Here is a 14,889-nt window from a genome sequence, read left to right as displayed (position 1 = left end):
TGGGGATGTGGCATCACTGACCAGAAACAGTCCTGGCTTCTCCTGTAAGCTGCACAGACCATATGTCTTTGGCTGTGATCATTTCCCCAATTTGGTTTCCTTTCAAACCATTCTTCACGTTGCTCCCTAAGGGATCACAGACCTAGAAACTAGGTGTGGGGGGGCAGATGCTCACATCCCCAGGCCCCCTCCTGTCCCTGGTTTCTAATCAAACAGACCCGCCTTTGTATGAGAGACTTCTCACTCAGAATCATGGTGCTAACCAGGAACTCCTTTCTTGATTGTTCTTATCTACACTTCATCTGTGATATTTTTTATTTTTTTTATTTTTTATTTATTATTTTTTTTTTTTTTTTTGGTTTTTGGGCCACACCCGGTGGTGCTCAGGGGTTACTCCTGGCTGTCTGCTCAGAAATAGCTCCTGGCAGGCACGGGGGACCATATGGGACACCGGGATTCGAACCAACCACCTTTGGTCCTGGATCGGCTGCTTGCAAGGCAAACACTGCTGTGCCATCTCTCCGGGCCCTCATCTCTGATATTTTATTAATTTTCTTTTTGTTCCGTTTTGGGGCAACTCCTAGTGGTTACTCCAGGGGAAACTACCAGGATTTACTCCTGGCTCTGCACTCAGAAATTACTCCTGGAGGTACTCAGGGAACTGTAGAGAATGTCAGGGATTGAACTCAGACTGCTGCGTGCAAGGCAAATGCTTTACCTGCTGTACTATTGCTCCAGCCCCTATTTTTTGTTTGTTTGCTTTTCCTTGATAACATTTAGTTAAAAAAGAAAACTTCTGTTGTGAGCTGAAGCAATAGGCAGCAGACTGAAGGAACAGCTAGAGGGAAGAGATTGGTGGTGGCACTGTTCTAGCTAGTAGTTCTTAGCTATCTACATCCTAACATTGAGGAACTGTGTGTGTTTGATTCATGTTATTAGCCAGGAGGACAGATGGGTGACTCAGCACCCAACACTCAGGCCTGTCTCCCATAGTATCTCAAGACAGACCAGTGAGGGTCTTTTACTGAGAAACTGGTGGCCTGGGAGGTCCCAGCCCCTCAACTCTCCCACCACTGAATTCTCTTATCAGATACCTGAAGAGTTTACCACCCAAAATTACCTTCTATTGAGTTCTGAGTTGCTGAAGGAAGAATCAGAGCGAGTAACTCCAACTGGAAGATCTTTTTCCTAGCAAGAAAAGACAAATAGCAGCTATAGGCAAGTTGGAGAAGATCCTCTCTCCTGCACTCTCTTGCCTGTTTCTTCTCTGTTACACCATCTCACTTCCCACGAGAGATACAAGATCCTTCCAGGAGTGGATGGCTTCTAGCACCCAGTGGTCTCTGAGCCACTTTAGGTGGGTATAGGACAGGGGAATCCAGGAAAAAGAAAACAAGGAGTATGGAAGGATAAACATGGGAAGAGGGAGGGTATAAAAACTAAAAGAAGGGATGTGCAGGAATTGCCAGAGCAGGGAAGCCTGGCTAGGCCCAGTGAAATGCTGAGCTAAGACTTGTAGAAAGCAGCAAGTTCTCTATTGGGGAGCTGGGACTGGGCACCTCAAGGCTATTTCCAGGTAGCCATGTGGTCCTGAGGAGAGGATGGTGCATCAATAGAGCTGAGGTTAGGGGGACAAAGCAATATCAGAACCCCAAGGATGTGTTGTATGAAAGGAGAGAAGGTTAGCAGAACCCCAAGGAGCTCCCTAAGCAACACCTGACCTCACTGAGACATGACAGGGATCTCCTTCCTTCCACTCCTTCCTTCCATGCAATCTTCTCATCCATTCTTTCCTTCCACTCCTTCCTTCCACCAATCTTTCCTTCCATACACTCCTTCAATCCATTCACTCCTTTCATCCACTCCTTCCATCCACTCCGCTCTTTCAGTAGACGGAAAGGGCTTCTGGTTTATTCCTCATCTAATTGTGAAGTTACAAATTCCTCTGAAAGGGGCAACAGTCTATATTTGGGCTCACAATCATTTCAGCAACCACTGGAAAACAAGACTCCCTCTGGATCAACCTGGTTGAAAGAATCTCAAGAGAGCACCAGGACAAGGGAAAGGTAAAGGGGCTGGGCCTGGACTCAAGCAAAGATTGATCACTAAGTCAGCTTGGACTGACTTTGCCTTTCCAATTGCAGTGGGCCAGTTCATGGGCCAGTTCTCAGGACTCTGCCTAGTGCAGGAATCTTCTAAGGGAATATAGAAAATCTGGATGTTCTTGGGGGAAAGGTGAAAGATCAGAAGGAAAGAGGAAGAGGGAAGAGATGCCACCTTTTACTTACTGGTAATGCAGTAGATACCGTTTTGGGGGTCTGATGGGACATTTTCCATGGGAATCTTTATAACTGAGGGAGAAGGGAACTGGGGCTGGAGAGAAACAAGGGGAGAAACTGATAAACAACATCAACATCACCATTTGGGCTTTCATGCCTAGATGATAAATTCATGTGTTCAGAATGTAAAACACAATCATGTCTACATCCCAACTGAACATTGAGTTAGGGCAGTAAATCCTGTGGCCTGCAGAGGGCAAGTCACAGTTAGTCCTCTGTTCTAACAGGATAGCCCTGTTCCAGAACATTCCTCAGAATAGTTTCAACCTTCACCACAACCTACAGTGAGCCTCACCCAGTGGCCATGTAAAGACACATAGAAAATAAATTTGTTTAAATTAAACCTTATTTTCCCACTTAATGTAAACCAGAGGCACTTTCCTCAAGCCCCAATGGTTCAAGGCATGACATTCAAGAAATATTTGAGAGCCACTCAAATATTTACTAAATGAGTGAATGACAGGTCAGAAGATCATTCACATTAGAGTCTCAGCTGTTCAGGGCTGACCTTTTCAAATTATTTAAGTCACTTATGGAAAAACTACAAATGAATTCAGAGTTATTTTGCTCTGTGGTGGACTAGAATGATGGTCTGGGGGCTTCAGAGGTCACTAGCATTAGAAGATGGGTTAGTGAACTTTCCTGTATAATCATCATTGGTCTTATTTGAAATGTTTTGCCAAAAATATGCACAATATCACAAATGTAACAAAAGCAGGGCTGGAGCCATAATACACTGAGTAGGGCACTTGATACCATCTGGCTGGACCAAGATTAAGCCCTGGCACCTCATTCACTGTCCTAAGCATCACCAGAAGAACCAAGAGTAATTCCTGAGTGTCACCAGGTGGGGCCCAGAGCCCAAAATAAATAAACAAATAAAAAATAAAAATGGAAAAAAAGCACTAAAAATCACTGAACTAAACCCTTTAAAAATGCTTCTTAAATGATAAAAATGAGGGTCGGAGAAATACAACAGGGATTAGGGCACTTGCCGTGCATGCCTTCAGCCCTGGTTTGATCCCTAGCACCATATAATGACTCCCTGAACACTATCAGGAATGATCCCTAAAGACAGAGACCGGAGTAAGCCCTGAGCACAGCTGGGTGTGACCCAAACAGCCAAAAGAGTCAATTAATGGGTCTTATCTGAATTATAGCTAAATTTTAAAATAAAATTACTGTCTATGACCAATTTTCTACTTTAATTCACTAGTCCTGCATCAGGAAAAAACTCTCTGTTCTAAGAGGAATAAATCCTGGAGATGTAATTTGCAATGTGGCAACTAGAATTTACATTACTATATTGTATGTTTAAAATATTTTGAGGGGCCAGAGCAATAGCACAGTGGTAGGGCATTTGCCTTATGTGTAGCTGCCCAGGATGGACATGGGTTTGAGCCCCAGCAGCCCATATGGTCCCCTGAGCCAGGAGTGATTTCTGAGTGCATAGCCAGGAGTAACTCATGAGCTTCACTGGCTGTGGCCCAAAAACTAAAATATTTTGAGACTGTACCTTAAAAGATGTCACCACAAGGAAAAATAGTGGAACTATGCACTCATGGGTGTTCATAAAACGTATTGAGATTATTTTTCATATATGTGTGTGAAAGTATTGTGTGCTATACAAAAAATAACTATGCTTTGGGACCAAAGCTATAGCACAACAGGTAGGGCATTTGCCTTGCATGTGGCCAACCCTGGTTCAATCTCCGGCATCCCATATAGTCCCCCAGTCTTCCAGGAGTAATCCCTAAGTGTCTATGAGTGTGGTAAAAAAAAAAAAATTTATATATGCTTTGTAAATAGGTCCACTTTATAAATTTGCCTGCAGTGTTCAGTGTTAATCACAGCACAATAAAAAACAATATAGAGTTTTTTTAAAGTGGAGCTATGACATTATGTGAAACTTTTTGGTGCTACGGATTACTTTAAAACAGGGTAACAAAGACCTGGTTAGCAGTGATCATGCGTGCAGTGAGATTCCACTCCTGGACCAGCTCAGCCAAGTTTCTTGCCTGGGAAGCCACTGTGTATGAATCAGGCCTGAGAACTAATAAGGGACAGTTGGAGATGGTTGCAGGGTGGAGGGTCAGGTCAAATTGGGAAGGGGGGAGGGCAGAAGCCTAAGCTTCTCAGATACACAGAGTTAGTGTTTGACAAGGAATCAGATGCTCCTGAAACCTTCCCCTGCACACATTTAGTGGGTGCAACAAGTGGGGTGTCCTCCATTGCCTTTGGGAATGTTTTCATCATCTGTCAGGAACATTTGAATGAGACCGTTTTTCTGCCTGTGTTTTGCTAATTCACTGGGAATTTTGTAGTGCTTATTATGATTCTTGAGGTTGGGGCAAGATGGGGAAGAAGCAGGGGAGAAGGGAGACAGGCACCCCAGGGCTGCTCTCTTCTTCTCTATGGCCCTCCCCAATTCCAGGGACAGGCCCCAGATAAAGCCTTGTGCCATCACAGTGCAGGGATGGGTGTCCCCACCCATTCCTGTGCCACCATCCATCAGGTCAAGGCTATGCTTGAGTCCCATCAGTTCCCTACGTTCTCCTTTATTTTAGTCATTATTCCTCATAACCGCCTCCCTACTGGCACTGGGACCTGTACCACCTTTGATAATGGCCCTGAGGGCCCTCAGGCATGGGAAGGCAGGAGCCCCATTTTTCTAGATGTGGTATTCATTCACTCTTATCCAGCCCTCAGCACCCCAGACCCAGATGAGAAAAGGCCCAGTGCTGAAAGGTCCTGCCCAGGGAGCAGCAGCAAGTGAGGGGGCATCTTCAGCCCCACATCCAGGCCCCATTCCCACCTCTTCGGCACTGTCCCGTGTCCTCCTTTGCTTCTTCTTCTTGCTCACTTCCTTCTTCTCCTTCTCTGGGAGGATGTTGTCTATCCAAGCCAGGTCATGCTGGGAGAAGACAAGGTCCAGGAGCCTCCGGACAATGATGAGGCCCAGGATCTACAGAGGAAGTAGTGGGGTTGATCAACCAGTTCCAGAATGTTCTCTACTGGAAGTCTCCAGAGCAACGTCAGCTCCCACTGAGCATCTAAACTATCGCCTTCACTCCTTGTCCCTTTGCATCTGACCTCTCTATCAAAGGCAATGCCTAACCCATTATCCAAGCCCCAGACTGGGGACCAAGTTATTCTTGCTGTGAGTGACTCGAGGACTGGAGCGAGGCCCACATCACCTACAGGCTGCCCCCTCATTTCTCATTCAGGTGACCTAGGGATCTGCTTTTCAACCAAGACCCAAGAGCTATCAGGGCAGCTGTCCAGGGCTACCCTTGGAAACCAACTGTCCCTCTGCCCCATTTCTGAGCATTTCTCATCTCTGTTAGTAAAGCTGCAAGGGATGCCAATTTTTTTTTAAAAATAAGGCTTCACAGCTGCAGAGATAGTACAGCAGGTTGGTTGTTTGCACACTGCTGACCGAGGTTCAATCCCTGCCACCCTGAGTCTGCCAGGAGTGGCCCAAGTACAGGGGCAGGAGTAAATCCTGAGCACCACTGGTTGTAGTCCCCAAACTAGCAAATACTATGGTCTAGAAAGTTCATCTCTTTGGGGCTGGAGAGATAGCATGGAGGTAAGGCATTTGCCTTTCATGCAGAAGGTCGGTGGTTCGAATCCCGGCATCCCATATGGTCCCCTGAGCCTGCCAGGCGCGATTTCTGAGCATAGAGCCAGGAGTAACCCCTGAGAACCACCAGGTGTGACCCAAAAACTCAAAAAAAAAAAAAAAAAAAAGGAAGAAAGTTCATCTCTCTTTAGAGGAAACAAATGAAAGGCAAAGGCAATACTCATATTCTATGGAGGGGGAAGATTAAAATGCTAATTTGAGAGGTGAGGAGAAAAACAGAGGTTAAGGCACTGACTGGCCTTACATGTGGCCAATCCTGCTTTGGTCCCCAACATCACATCAAGTCTCCCTAAGCATTGTCAAGCATCACCCTGGAGCATAAGCCAGGAACAGTCCCTGGATGGCCCAAACCCCACATCACCACAAGAGAAAAAAAAGTGAACTATCCTAACAATGAGAATGTATGAAGGAAATAGAAAGCCTGTCTAGAGTACAGGTGGGGTTAGAGTGGGAAGGAGGGAGATTTGGGACATTGGGGACGGGAATGTTGCACTAGTGATGGGTGGTGTTCTTTACATTGCTGAAACCTAAAAACAATCATGTATGTAATCAAGTTGCTTAAATAAAATATATATTTTAAAAAAAGAGAGAAAAAAAAGGAACCTCTGACTTAAGAGTCCTCCCAAGAGCACCTTTCAGATACTCCTGGGTCTACACCTTGGCCCCAATCTGATGCCCCTGAGTTCTGGGGCCCTCACCACTACCCACACATTATTTTCTCCCCTGGCTACCAATACTGCTGGTTTCCTTTTCCCCTTGGAACAACTTCAAATTGAGCTAAAATTCCTCAAATGATGCATTCCAGATGTACCTCAAAGCTCTCCTGTGTCCAGCTAGAGCTCCACCACCTGACATCACCTCTCCACCTAGTATCCCCTCAGAAATCTGGAACATAGGACCAATTTCGGGGTTGAGGGGATCTAGCAGACTGGGCTTGAAGTTGGCAGTGGGGGTCCCATGGGGGGCCTTGTGGGAGCCTGTGGAAAGTCTTGTGGGGGATCCTATTGCCCTGCTGCATCCGTCCAGCTTCTCTGCCCTCCCCAGAGCAGGCAGGTTGAGAGGCTGATTATGCTGTCATGGGAAACAGGGCTGGTGTAGACTCACCTGCTCTCTGCTCACTCCTCCCCCACCTGCCTCCACCTCTCCTGGACTCACTTGCACCACCCTTATATGCCCTGTACCTCTGTCTAGGGTCCTGGGGAAAAGAGACAGTGGCAGGGCCCAAGTGCAAGTGGCCTTTACACAGGCCCATCTCACCATGACTGGGAAGATGATGGCAGCAACCGTGGACTTGAGAATCCAGAGCACAACAAGGCAGAGAATCTGCACCAGTGTGAAGAGGTGGACCCGGCGTAGGGGCACATGGCGAAGAAAGGCATAGTCTGGCTGGTGCTTGGCGGGCATCAAGAAGAGTTTGCAGCGGTCCCAGAACTGGCATGAGGACAGTGTTGGGATCAGGCAGGCAGGGGAGACCTGGGCTAGGGCTTCAGAGCTAGGGAAGCAGGTGCTGCTATGGAGTATTCTTGAGGGGATCCCTAAGCAGGCCTTGGAGAGAGAGGTTCTGAAGTGGTCCACAAGTATCTAGGACATGCACTAGATCTTAGAGGACTCTGCTGAGTCTTGGTGGACAAGCTCTGGCCCTGCAGCTGGCTTCACCTGAACATCGTCCACAGACACGAAAAATAATGAAAAGGAAAAATGAGCTAGATGAAGCATATTTCTCCTCCATGAGGAATAAATGGCTGGAGAGGGAAGAGATGCTGTTGTCTCTCCTTAAATACATAGATTGTGCTCCCTGCGGAACTCTTATTCTGGGAAGCTTCAATCCCAGGTCTAAAGGGGAGATAAATTCAAACTCTGAGACAGAGCCTACGGGGCCCTGGCATTGTTGTTTCATTTGTATATTCTACTGGGTTCCACAAAATCTACTGGATCTGAATTTTAAGTTCTGAGCATAAAACAGCACAGGGTTCAGGCAGGTGGGGAGAGGGGGAGGTGGAAGATGCTGACTCATTTTCCTGTCTGTAAAAAGGGTATTAGCTGACCTACACATATTGGCGGACTTCTAGAACACCAGTAAAGTGCCTGGCATGACCATTTCACTTGACACATAGTGACTGGGTCATGTCCTGACTCTTTACTTTGACCAGGGAAGGAGAGAGCTCGAGGCCTTGGTCATGTGGATCCGGACAGTCATGCTGATGGGAGGTCAGTTGAGCAGGGAAGGGGCCTTACCTGGACGCCATTCAGTGAGGCCACACCCAAGTAGAGGAAGACTCCATACAGCCACTGGCAGGGGAATGTGCTGAAACCAGAGACAAGGCCAGGTGCTTGTCTTGCGTGCAGCCCACCTAAGTTCTGTCCCCCAGACACCCCATATGGTCCTCTGAATCTTCAGATATCATTCCTGAGCAGTGCCCAGGTGTTTACCCTCCCCCCCAAAATAGAATAATCTATAGCTTGGAGAGTGGTGACAGGGTGCAAGTGAAACACAAAAATGAAACTGAACACAATCTTCAGGCCTTGTGATGGGGTGGGAGCCTGCAGTGCTGAGGGAATGTCTCCTCTGTGCTGCCCTCACACCTGGCTCACCCCAGGAACCTCACTGGAAAGAGAGCCTCACCTACAAGGAGTGCCACACTAAAGGCACTGGGTACCACCATCCAGAGAAGTGGTAATGGAAAGAGATGGTGGTAGATGGAGAGAGGCAGGAGGAGAAGAGAGAGGGAGGGAAGGGGCCTTCCTTGACCTTCTGCGTCAGTATTTTCATTTAATAAGATTCTGAGATGTGGGGATGGAGCACAGCCTTGCATGTGACTGCCCTGGGTTCCATCCCTGGCATTCCATAGGATCCCACTGACCCTGCCAGGAGTGATTTCTTTGTGCAGAGCCAGAAGTAATCCCTGAACATTACTGAGTGTGTCCCAGAAACAAACAAACAAAAATTCCCAAATGATTTTTATCCACACTATAATGTGAGAATTTCTCACACAGAATACTCCTAGAGAAAAGTAGGAACAGTTAATAACTGCTAATAAGTTAATAACATTAATAAGAACAGAAACACTAGGGCTGTAGTAATAGTACCTCGGTGAGGTGCTTGCCTGGCACACTCAACTGGGATTGATCCCCTGAGCCCTGTATGTCCCCCTGAGCCCACCAGGAGTGGTCCCATAGCATTGAGCACAGAGCCAGGAGTAAGCTGAGTACCACCAGGTATGTCCCAGCACCACAAATAAATTTTAAAAAACAGGGAGGGTGCTCACACAATAGCATAACTGGTAGGGCATTTGCCTTTCCAACCTGGGTTGGATTTCCTGGCAATACATGTGGCCCACGCGGCACCACCAAGAGTAATTCCTGAGCATGGAACCAGGAATAACCCCTGAACACTGCTGGGAATGGCCAAAAAAACAAAAAACAAAAAAAAGAAAGAAAAGCTCTTGAATGTCACCAGGTGACACTGGTCCCCACCACCAGTAGCATCACAGCTAGGTCTGATCTATAATCACATCTCTGGGTCCAAGTACTGAATCTTTAGACATGCACAGCCAGACTGAGATTTGCAATAAGCTCCTCATCCAGTCAGAAGAGGTGAACACAGACTCCAGGCTATGATGGGTGGCTGTCAGGCAGCCCAAGAGACAGTCTTGGTAAGCTACCAGCACTACAACCCTGAATTCTCCAATATTGAACTTCGAGAGAAGACCAGCCTGAGGTACTCCATTATTGCCACCCCAAATCCAAACAGATGAGTGGAGGAAAAACCTAAGAAGCACAAGACCAATTGGCGGGGAAACACGCTCTGAATGGAGCATCTCCTTGATTGTGTTCTTACTTTTGTGGTGCCTGTACCGCAAACCAAATGCCCTATCCCCGAGACACACCCCAGCCCTTCAACTTAGGATCTTCTCTTCCAGATGGCTTGGAAGCCTCTATATGTGAAGAAAGTTGCCCATGTGCCCAAGATAGACAAGAAAGAGGCACAGAAAGCCAGGTGCCCCAGATAGCTACAATTTCTCCCCACTGGAAGCTATAAGTTTCTACAAAGGGGTGAGTCAGGAAGCCTCTGGTGAGCCATGGACAACATGGAAATGCCTGATGGAAGCAAGAATGGAACTGGGTGGGATTTTCTGAGAGAGATTATCTTCTAAAAGGCTCTAAAAGGTGAATGGGGAGGGGCTAGTGGGTGGGGAATGAGCAGTGATGAGGAGTGTCTGGTGCTGAGAATAAATGCCACCCTGAGGTATATTGGAGATAGGGCAATGGTGATGAAGAGGAAACATCCCTGGATTCTTCTCCTTTCTGGGGCCACGTGGGACACCTCAAGTAAGTGTCATCAAGCCAGTGCTGACAGAGTTGCCAGTAGGGGAGAGTCTCACCTTGAGGATGGGAGCCAGGAAGACGGAGATTCCTGTCAGGATGAAGACGATGGTGCCCGTCACCCTCTGTTCCCTGGTGAGAAGAGCACACACTTAGGAGATCTGGGAGATGCCCCTGACACCTCTGAGGGCTCCTCAGTCAAGATGCCCCACTCCAGACTGTAAGTCTGAGGCCCAGCCAACCCTCATAGGGAAGGAGAGGGATCCCTCTAAGCCAGCATGGGCATTTGGGAGGGGCAGTCAAGAGCCTGCCAAGAGACCTTCAGCTCTTCCTAGTTGTGAGGCATCAGACAAGGCCCTAAGTGCTTTCTGACTTGGTAGTTCAAAAATAACAGCACCTACCTCAGAGTGTGATTGTGAGGAGAAAGTGAGATATAAAGATATAAAGTTGGGTGTAGAGGCCTCTGAGGCTCGAGAACCCCGTGGTTCAGGGACTGAAACCAGGCAGACATGCCACTGGTTACACACTATTATTTTACTTGCCCTTCACCCATGTTTGTGAGGCAGGACTAATAGGAGGCAGGACTAATAGGAGCTGGGGGCTAGGGGCTCGGTTCCTGGCAAAGCTGATTTGAGGGTCAAAAGACCAGGATTCAGGTAGAAGCTTGGGTACAAGCCAGTTGGAATCAGAGGCTTAGGGTGGCGCCTGGCCCTCATCAGAGAAATCTGAGCTCATACCACACAGCCTGGATGAATGGTCCAATGCAAGGCCAGCCCGGCTTAGGCTCACCCCAGGAAAGCCTGAGAGCCAGGAGAAACACTTCCCATGCCTGAACAGAAGGCCAAGGGAGAAGAAACGGAGGAAGAAAACGCCACAGTTCCAGGACTGAGAGTGGGCCTGGGAAAACAGAGCCTTGACCACACAGGCTCTGTGGGGTAGAGTTTGAAGAGGAGATAAACAGACCAGTGGGGCTGTGAGACACCTGAGTGGCCAATACATGTGAGAGTGTGTTTAGAGGTGTTTTGAATCCAGTCATTAAAGTCTCCATTCCTCCCTGCCTTTAGGAACCAGGGCCCAAGTGGGCATCCCCAAATACCTTGATAGTAAGAAAACCCAGTTCCCACCACCTTCTATTCTGCTCTGATCCTGCCCTTCTGGTGATGTCCAGGTCCTGGTCCTACCTACCTGACCCCCAGGAATTGGGGCTGCTCTCCAGGGGCACTGGTCTCCGTCTCCATCTTGAGGCTGTCAATGTGGGCAATGGAGATGACGGTAGCAGCCACGTACCAAGGGAGCCCCATGAAGGAGCACAGAGCCATGAGGATGCCCACCCAGAACAGGTCCAGATGGTAGCCAGCAGCCTTCTAAAGGAATGATGGGAGGAAGAAGTCATGTAGGGAGACTGACTTTTCCTGACCAACTAGCCCAAGTGGGGTGGGGAGACAGACATTTCTTAGCCCTAAGCAGCCTTTTTTGTGGATCTTGGTTCAAGGGTTCTCCTCAGGAGGCTAATACTAAGGTGTTTGGGACTCACCAACCCCAGGTGTGGCCTCTTCAACCTTCCTGTCTACACAGGTGAGCCAGCAAATGGACAAGGTAAGGGAGGAGAGGGGACTCAAGCTCAAAGAGTTGGGAGTTCTGAAGAAGGTTGCCTACCATTAGCTACCACACAAATAGCTCCTGAGTAGGGAACCCCTGTGGCCACAGACCAAGCTTCATGTGATCCAAATTGGGGGAGGCAGGAGAAAGCCCAAATCTCCGACTCCAAAGCTGGAGAATTCCAGACAGGAAAACTAAGGAAGCATTTTTGCTTCGTAGTTCAAAATTGCCCTTTAGCATCTGCTCCAACTCCTCCATCCAAAGTCAGGAGGCATAGAGCTAGGACAAGCTTTGGGGCAAGCAAGAAACATAAGTCCTGAGAGGAACACATCCAGGGTGGTTACACTGAGAATGAAGGACACACAGCCACATTCACAGACCAGAACTTCAGTCTTCCTGCCTCCCATTTTACCTCACCCAACACCTTGAAAGAAGAAGCTTCCTCAGTTCCTTCTGGCTGAGGGGGCAGCAAGGAAAAAGAGGTCAGGCTGCCCGCCCCTTACCCTCAGCTTGTTCTCTTTCCGGTTAACTATGACTGCTGTAATCTGCTGGTCCATGAAGATCAAGATGGTCACCAGCAGGGCAGGCAGGATGCTCGCCAGGTACACCCACCATGGATTCTTCCCAAAGGGGGTTTACAAACCAGCCTCGGGTCAGGGTCGTGTGGGCTGAGGGGAGCAAACAGAAACAGCATTTTCTTCATGCTTGGGCCCACTGCCTTCAGTGCCTCCCTGCCCCTGCTAGCCAGCTGCAGTCTTGTCCCTGAAAGCTGCAGCCCAAAAGGAAGAAAACAGAGAAGCCAACAGGCACATGCAAATAGTAAGGTCTTCTCTGGGGAGCTAAGATGGTTGGCAGCTGCCAGCCTGAGATGCAGGGAGGTACACTGTCTGGGGTGATCAAAACATAGTATTAGTGGCAAAACATAAAGCCAAAATAAAGCCCAAGGGGCCAGAGAGATAGTCTAGTGAGGAGGGTGTTTGCCTTGCAAGTGGCTGATTGGGTTCAATCCCCAGCATCTCAGAGTGTCCCCCAAGCCTGAGTGAATATACAGGAGTAACCCCTAAGTACTGCTGGGTGTGACAAAATAAAATAAAATAAAGCCCAAAGTCAAGAAAGAAGACTAACAGGATGGATGCCCTGGTGCCTTCACCCTCTCATGATTCCTGTAGAGGGACTACAAAGTCAGCTAAAACACAACAGAATTCAGACTCACATGCTGGGAATAAGGAATTTGGTCTGAACAGGGCCTGAACTGAGGTTTCTCTTTAAAGTACTATTGAAGACCATGGGGCTACTAGATTTTGAGGGTTCAATAATTGTCCTTGAGTCTTTATAAGATTTGTTTAAGCGACTTAGGAGGACTTGACCGTAAAATGTCCCAAAGGTAAGTTCCCACAGGCTGTGAAGACCAGCTCTATTTATGCCCCATTTCCACAGAAGGGGGCAGGACCAGCTTAGGAAAGGGCATCACAACACTGGTGCCAGTGCGTTCCTGAAGCAAAGGTTCTTGGTCTAGTGCTCTGGTGGGTCTGTTCAAATGCCGAACACTAGGCCCCAACCCCCATAGTTTACTGGTTCCCTTGGCTGAGGATGGCCCTGGAAAATTTTGCATGTTCAGCACATTTTCAGCAATGATACAATGCTGTTTGGGGGGACACTCTTTTGAGAATCATGTTAAAGGCAGCTCCCTCTAGCCCAGCATTTAGAATGCCAGAGGACATTGAACTGTGGACCCACAAATGAAAACCAAAGGGATTCCAGGTTGGCTATAGTAGGATTCCAATCCCTTCCCAGTGGGTAGAAATGTATGTGAAAAAGTCTCCTCTTAAAGCTGAAAGAGATGATGCAGTGGGAAGAGCATTTGCCTTGCACACCAGTCAACTTGGGTTCAATACACAGCATCTCATACCCTGAGCATTGCCAGGAGTGATCCTTGAGGTGCACAGCCCAGGAGTCAGCCCTGGAGTTTTATTGTGGTACCAAAAATGAAGGAGGGGGAGGAGAAGGAAGAAGAAGAAGAAGAAGAAGAAGAAGAAGAAGAAAGAAAAGAAGAAGAAGAAAGGAAGAAGAAGAAGAAGAAGAAGAAGAAGAAGAAGAAGAAGAAGAAGAAGAAGAAGAAAAAGAAGAAGAAGAAGAAGATGACAGGAGGAGGAGGAGGAGGAGGAGGAGAAGGGAGGAGAGGAGGAGGAGGAGAAAGAAGAAGGAGGAAGAAGAAGAAGAAGAAGAAGAAGAAGAAGAAGAAGAAGAAGAAGAAGAAGAGAAGAAGAAGAAGAAGAAGAAGAAGAGAGAAGAGAGAAGGGGCCCGAGAGATAGCACAGTGTGTGTTTGCCTTGCAAGCAGCTGATCCAGGGACCAAAGGTGATTGGTTCGAATCCCGGTGTTCCATATGGTCCCCCATACCTGCCAGGAGCTATTTCTGAGCAGACAGCCAGGAGTAACCCCTGAGCACCACCGGGTGTGACCCAAAAACAAAAAAACAAAAAAACAAAAAAAAAACAAAAAAAGAAGGGAGGAGGAGGAGGAGAAGGGGGAGGAGGATGGGAAGAGGAGGAAGAAGGAAGGAAGGAGAAGGAAGGAAGGAAGGGAAGGAAGGAAGGAAGGAAGGAAGGGAGGGAGGAGGGAGGGAGGGGAGGGAGGGAGGGAGGAGGGAGGGAAGGAAGGAAGGAAGGAAGGAAGGAAGGGAAGGAAGGGAGGGAGGGAGGGTGGGAGGGAGGGAGGGAGGGGAGGGGGAGGGAGGGAGGGAGGAAGGAAGGAAGGAAGGAAGGGAAGGAAGGAAGGAAGGAAGAAGAAGGGAAGGAAGGAAGGAAGGAAGGAAGGAAGGAAGGAAGGATGAGAAGGAAAGAAAGAAAGAAAGAAAGAAGAAAGAGAAAGAAAGAAAGAATGAAGAAAGAAAGAGAAGAAAGAAAGAAAGAGAGAGAAATAAAGAAAGAAAGAAAGAAAGAAAGAAAGAAAGAAAGAAAGAAAGAAAGAACAAGAAAGAGA

General features: G+C 47.9%; 1 protein-coding gene and 1 pseudogene across 1 annotated transcript in view; one reads left to right on the top strand and one right to left on the bottom strand.

Annotated features, from left to right (window-relative positions):
- The window catches only part of SLC4A5 (solute carrier family 4 member 5), a 55,710-nt gene that overhangs the window by 1,926 nt on the left and 38,895 nt on the right, over positions 1–14,889 (bottom strand). Inside the window, 9 exon segments of the mRNA XM_049784389.1 lie at positions 1,121–1,188; positions 2,289–2,373; positions 5,155–5,304; positions 7,243–7,416; positions 8,221–8,271; positions 8,273–8,290; positions 10,368–10,440; positions 11,494–11,672; positions 12,411–12,575. Of these exon segments, the coding sequence (XP_049640346.1) occupies positions 1,154–1,188; positions 2,289–2,373; positions 5,155–5,304; positions 7,243–7,416; positions 8,221–8,271; positions 8,273–8,290; positions 10,368–10,440; positions 11,494–11,672; positions 12,411–12,575 (930 nt within the window). The 3' untranslated portion in view covers positions 1,121–1,153.
- On the top strand, positions 1,660–1,701 carry LOC126024917 (uncharacterized; annotated as a pseudogene).

Source organism: Suncus etruscus, chromosome 12 (assembly GCF_024139225.1).
Source record: "Suncus etruscus isolate mSunEtr1 chromosome 12, mSunEtr1.pri.cur, whole genome shotgun sequence".
Taxonomy (NCBI): Eukaryota; Metazoa; Chordata; class Mammalia; order Eulipotyphla; family Soricidae; genus Suncus; species Suncus etruscus.
The sequence above is the reverse complement of the archived record's forward strand: the minus strand, read 5'-3'. Positions and strand labels throughout refer to the sequence as shown.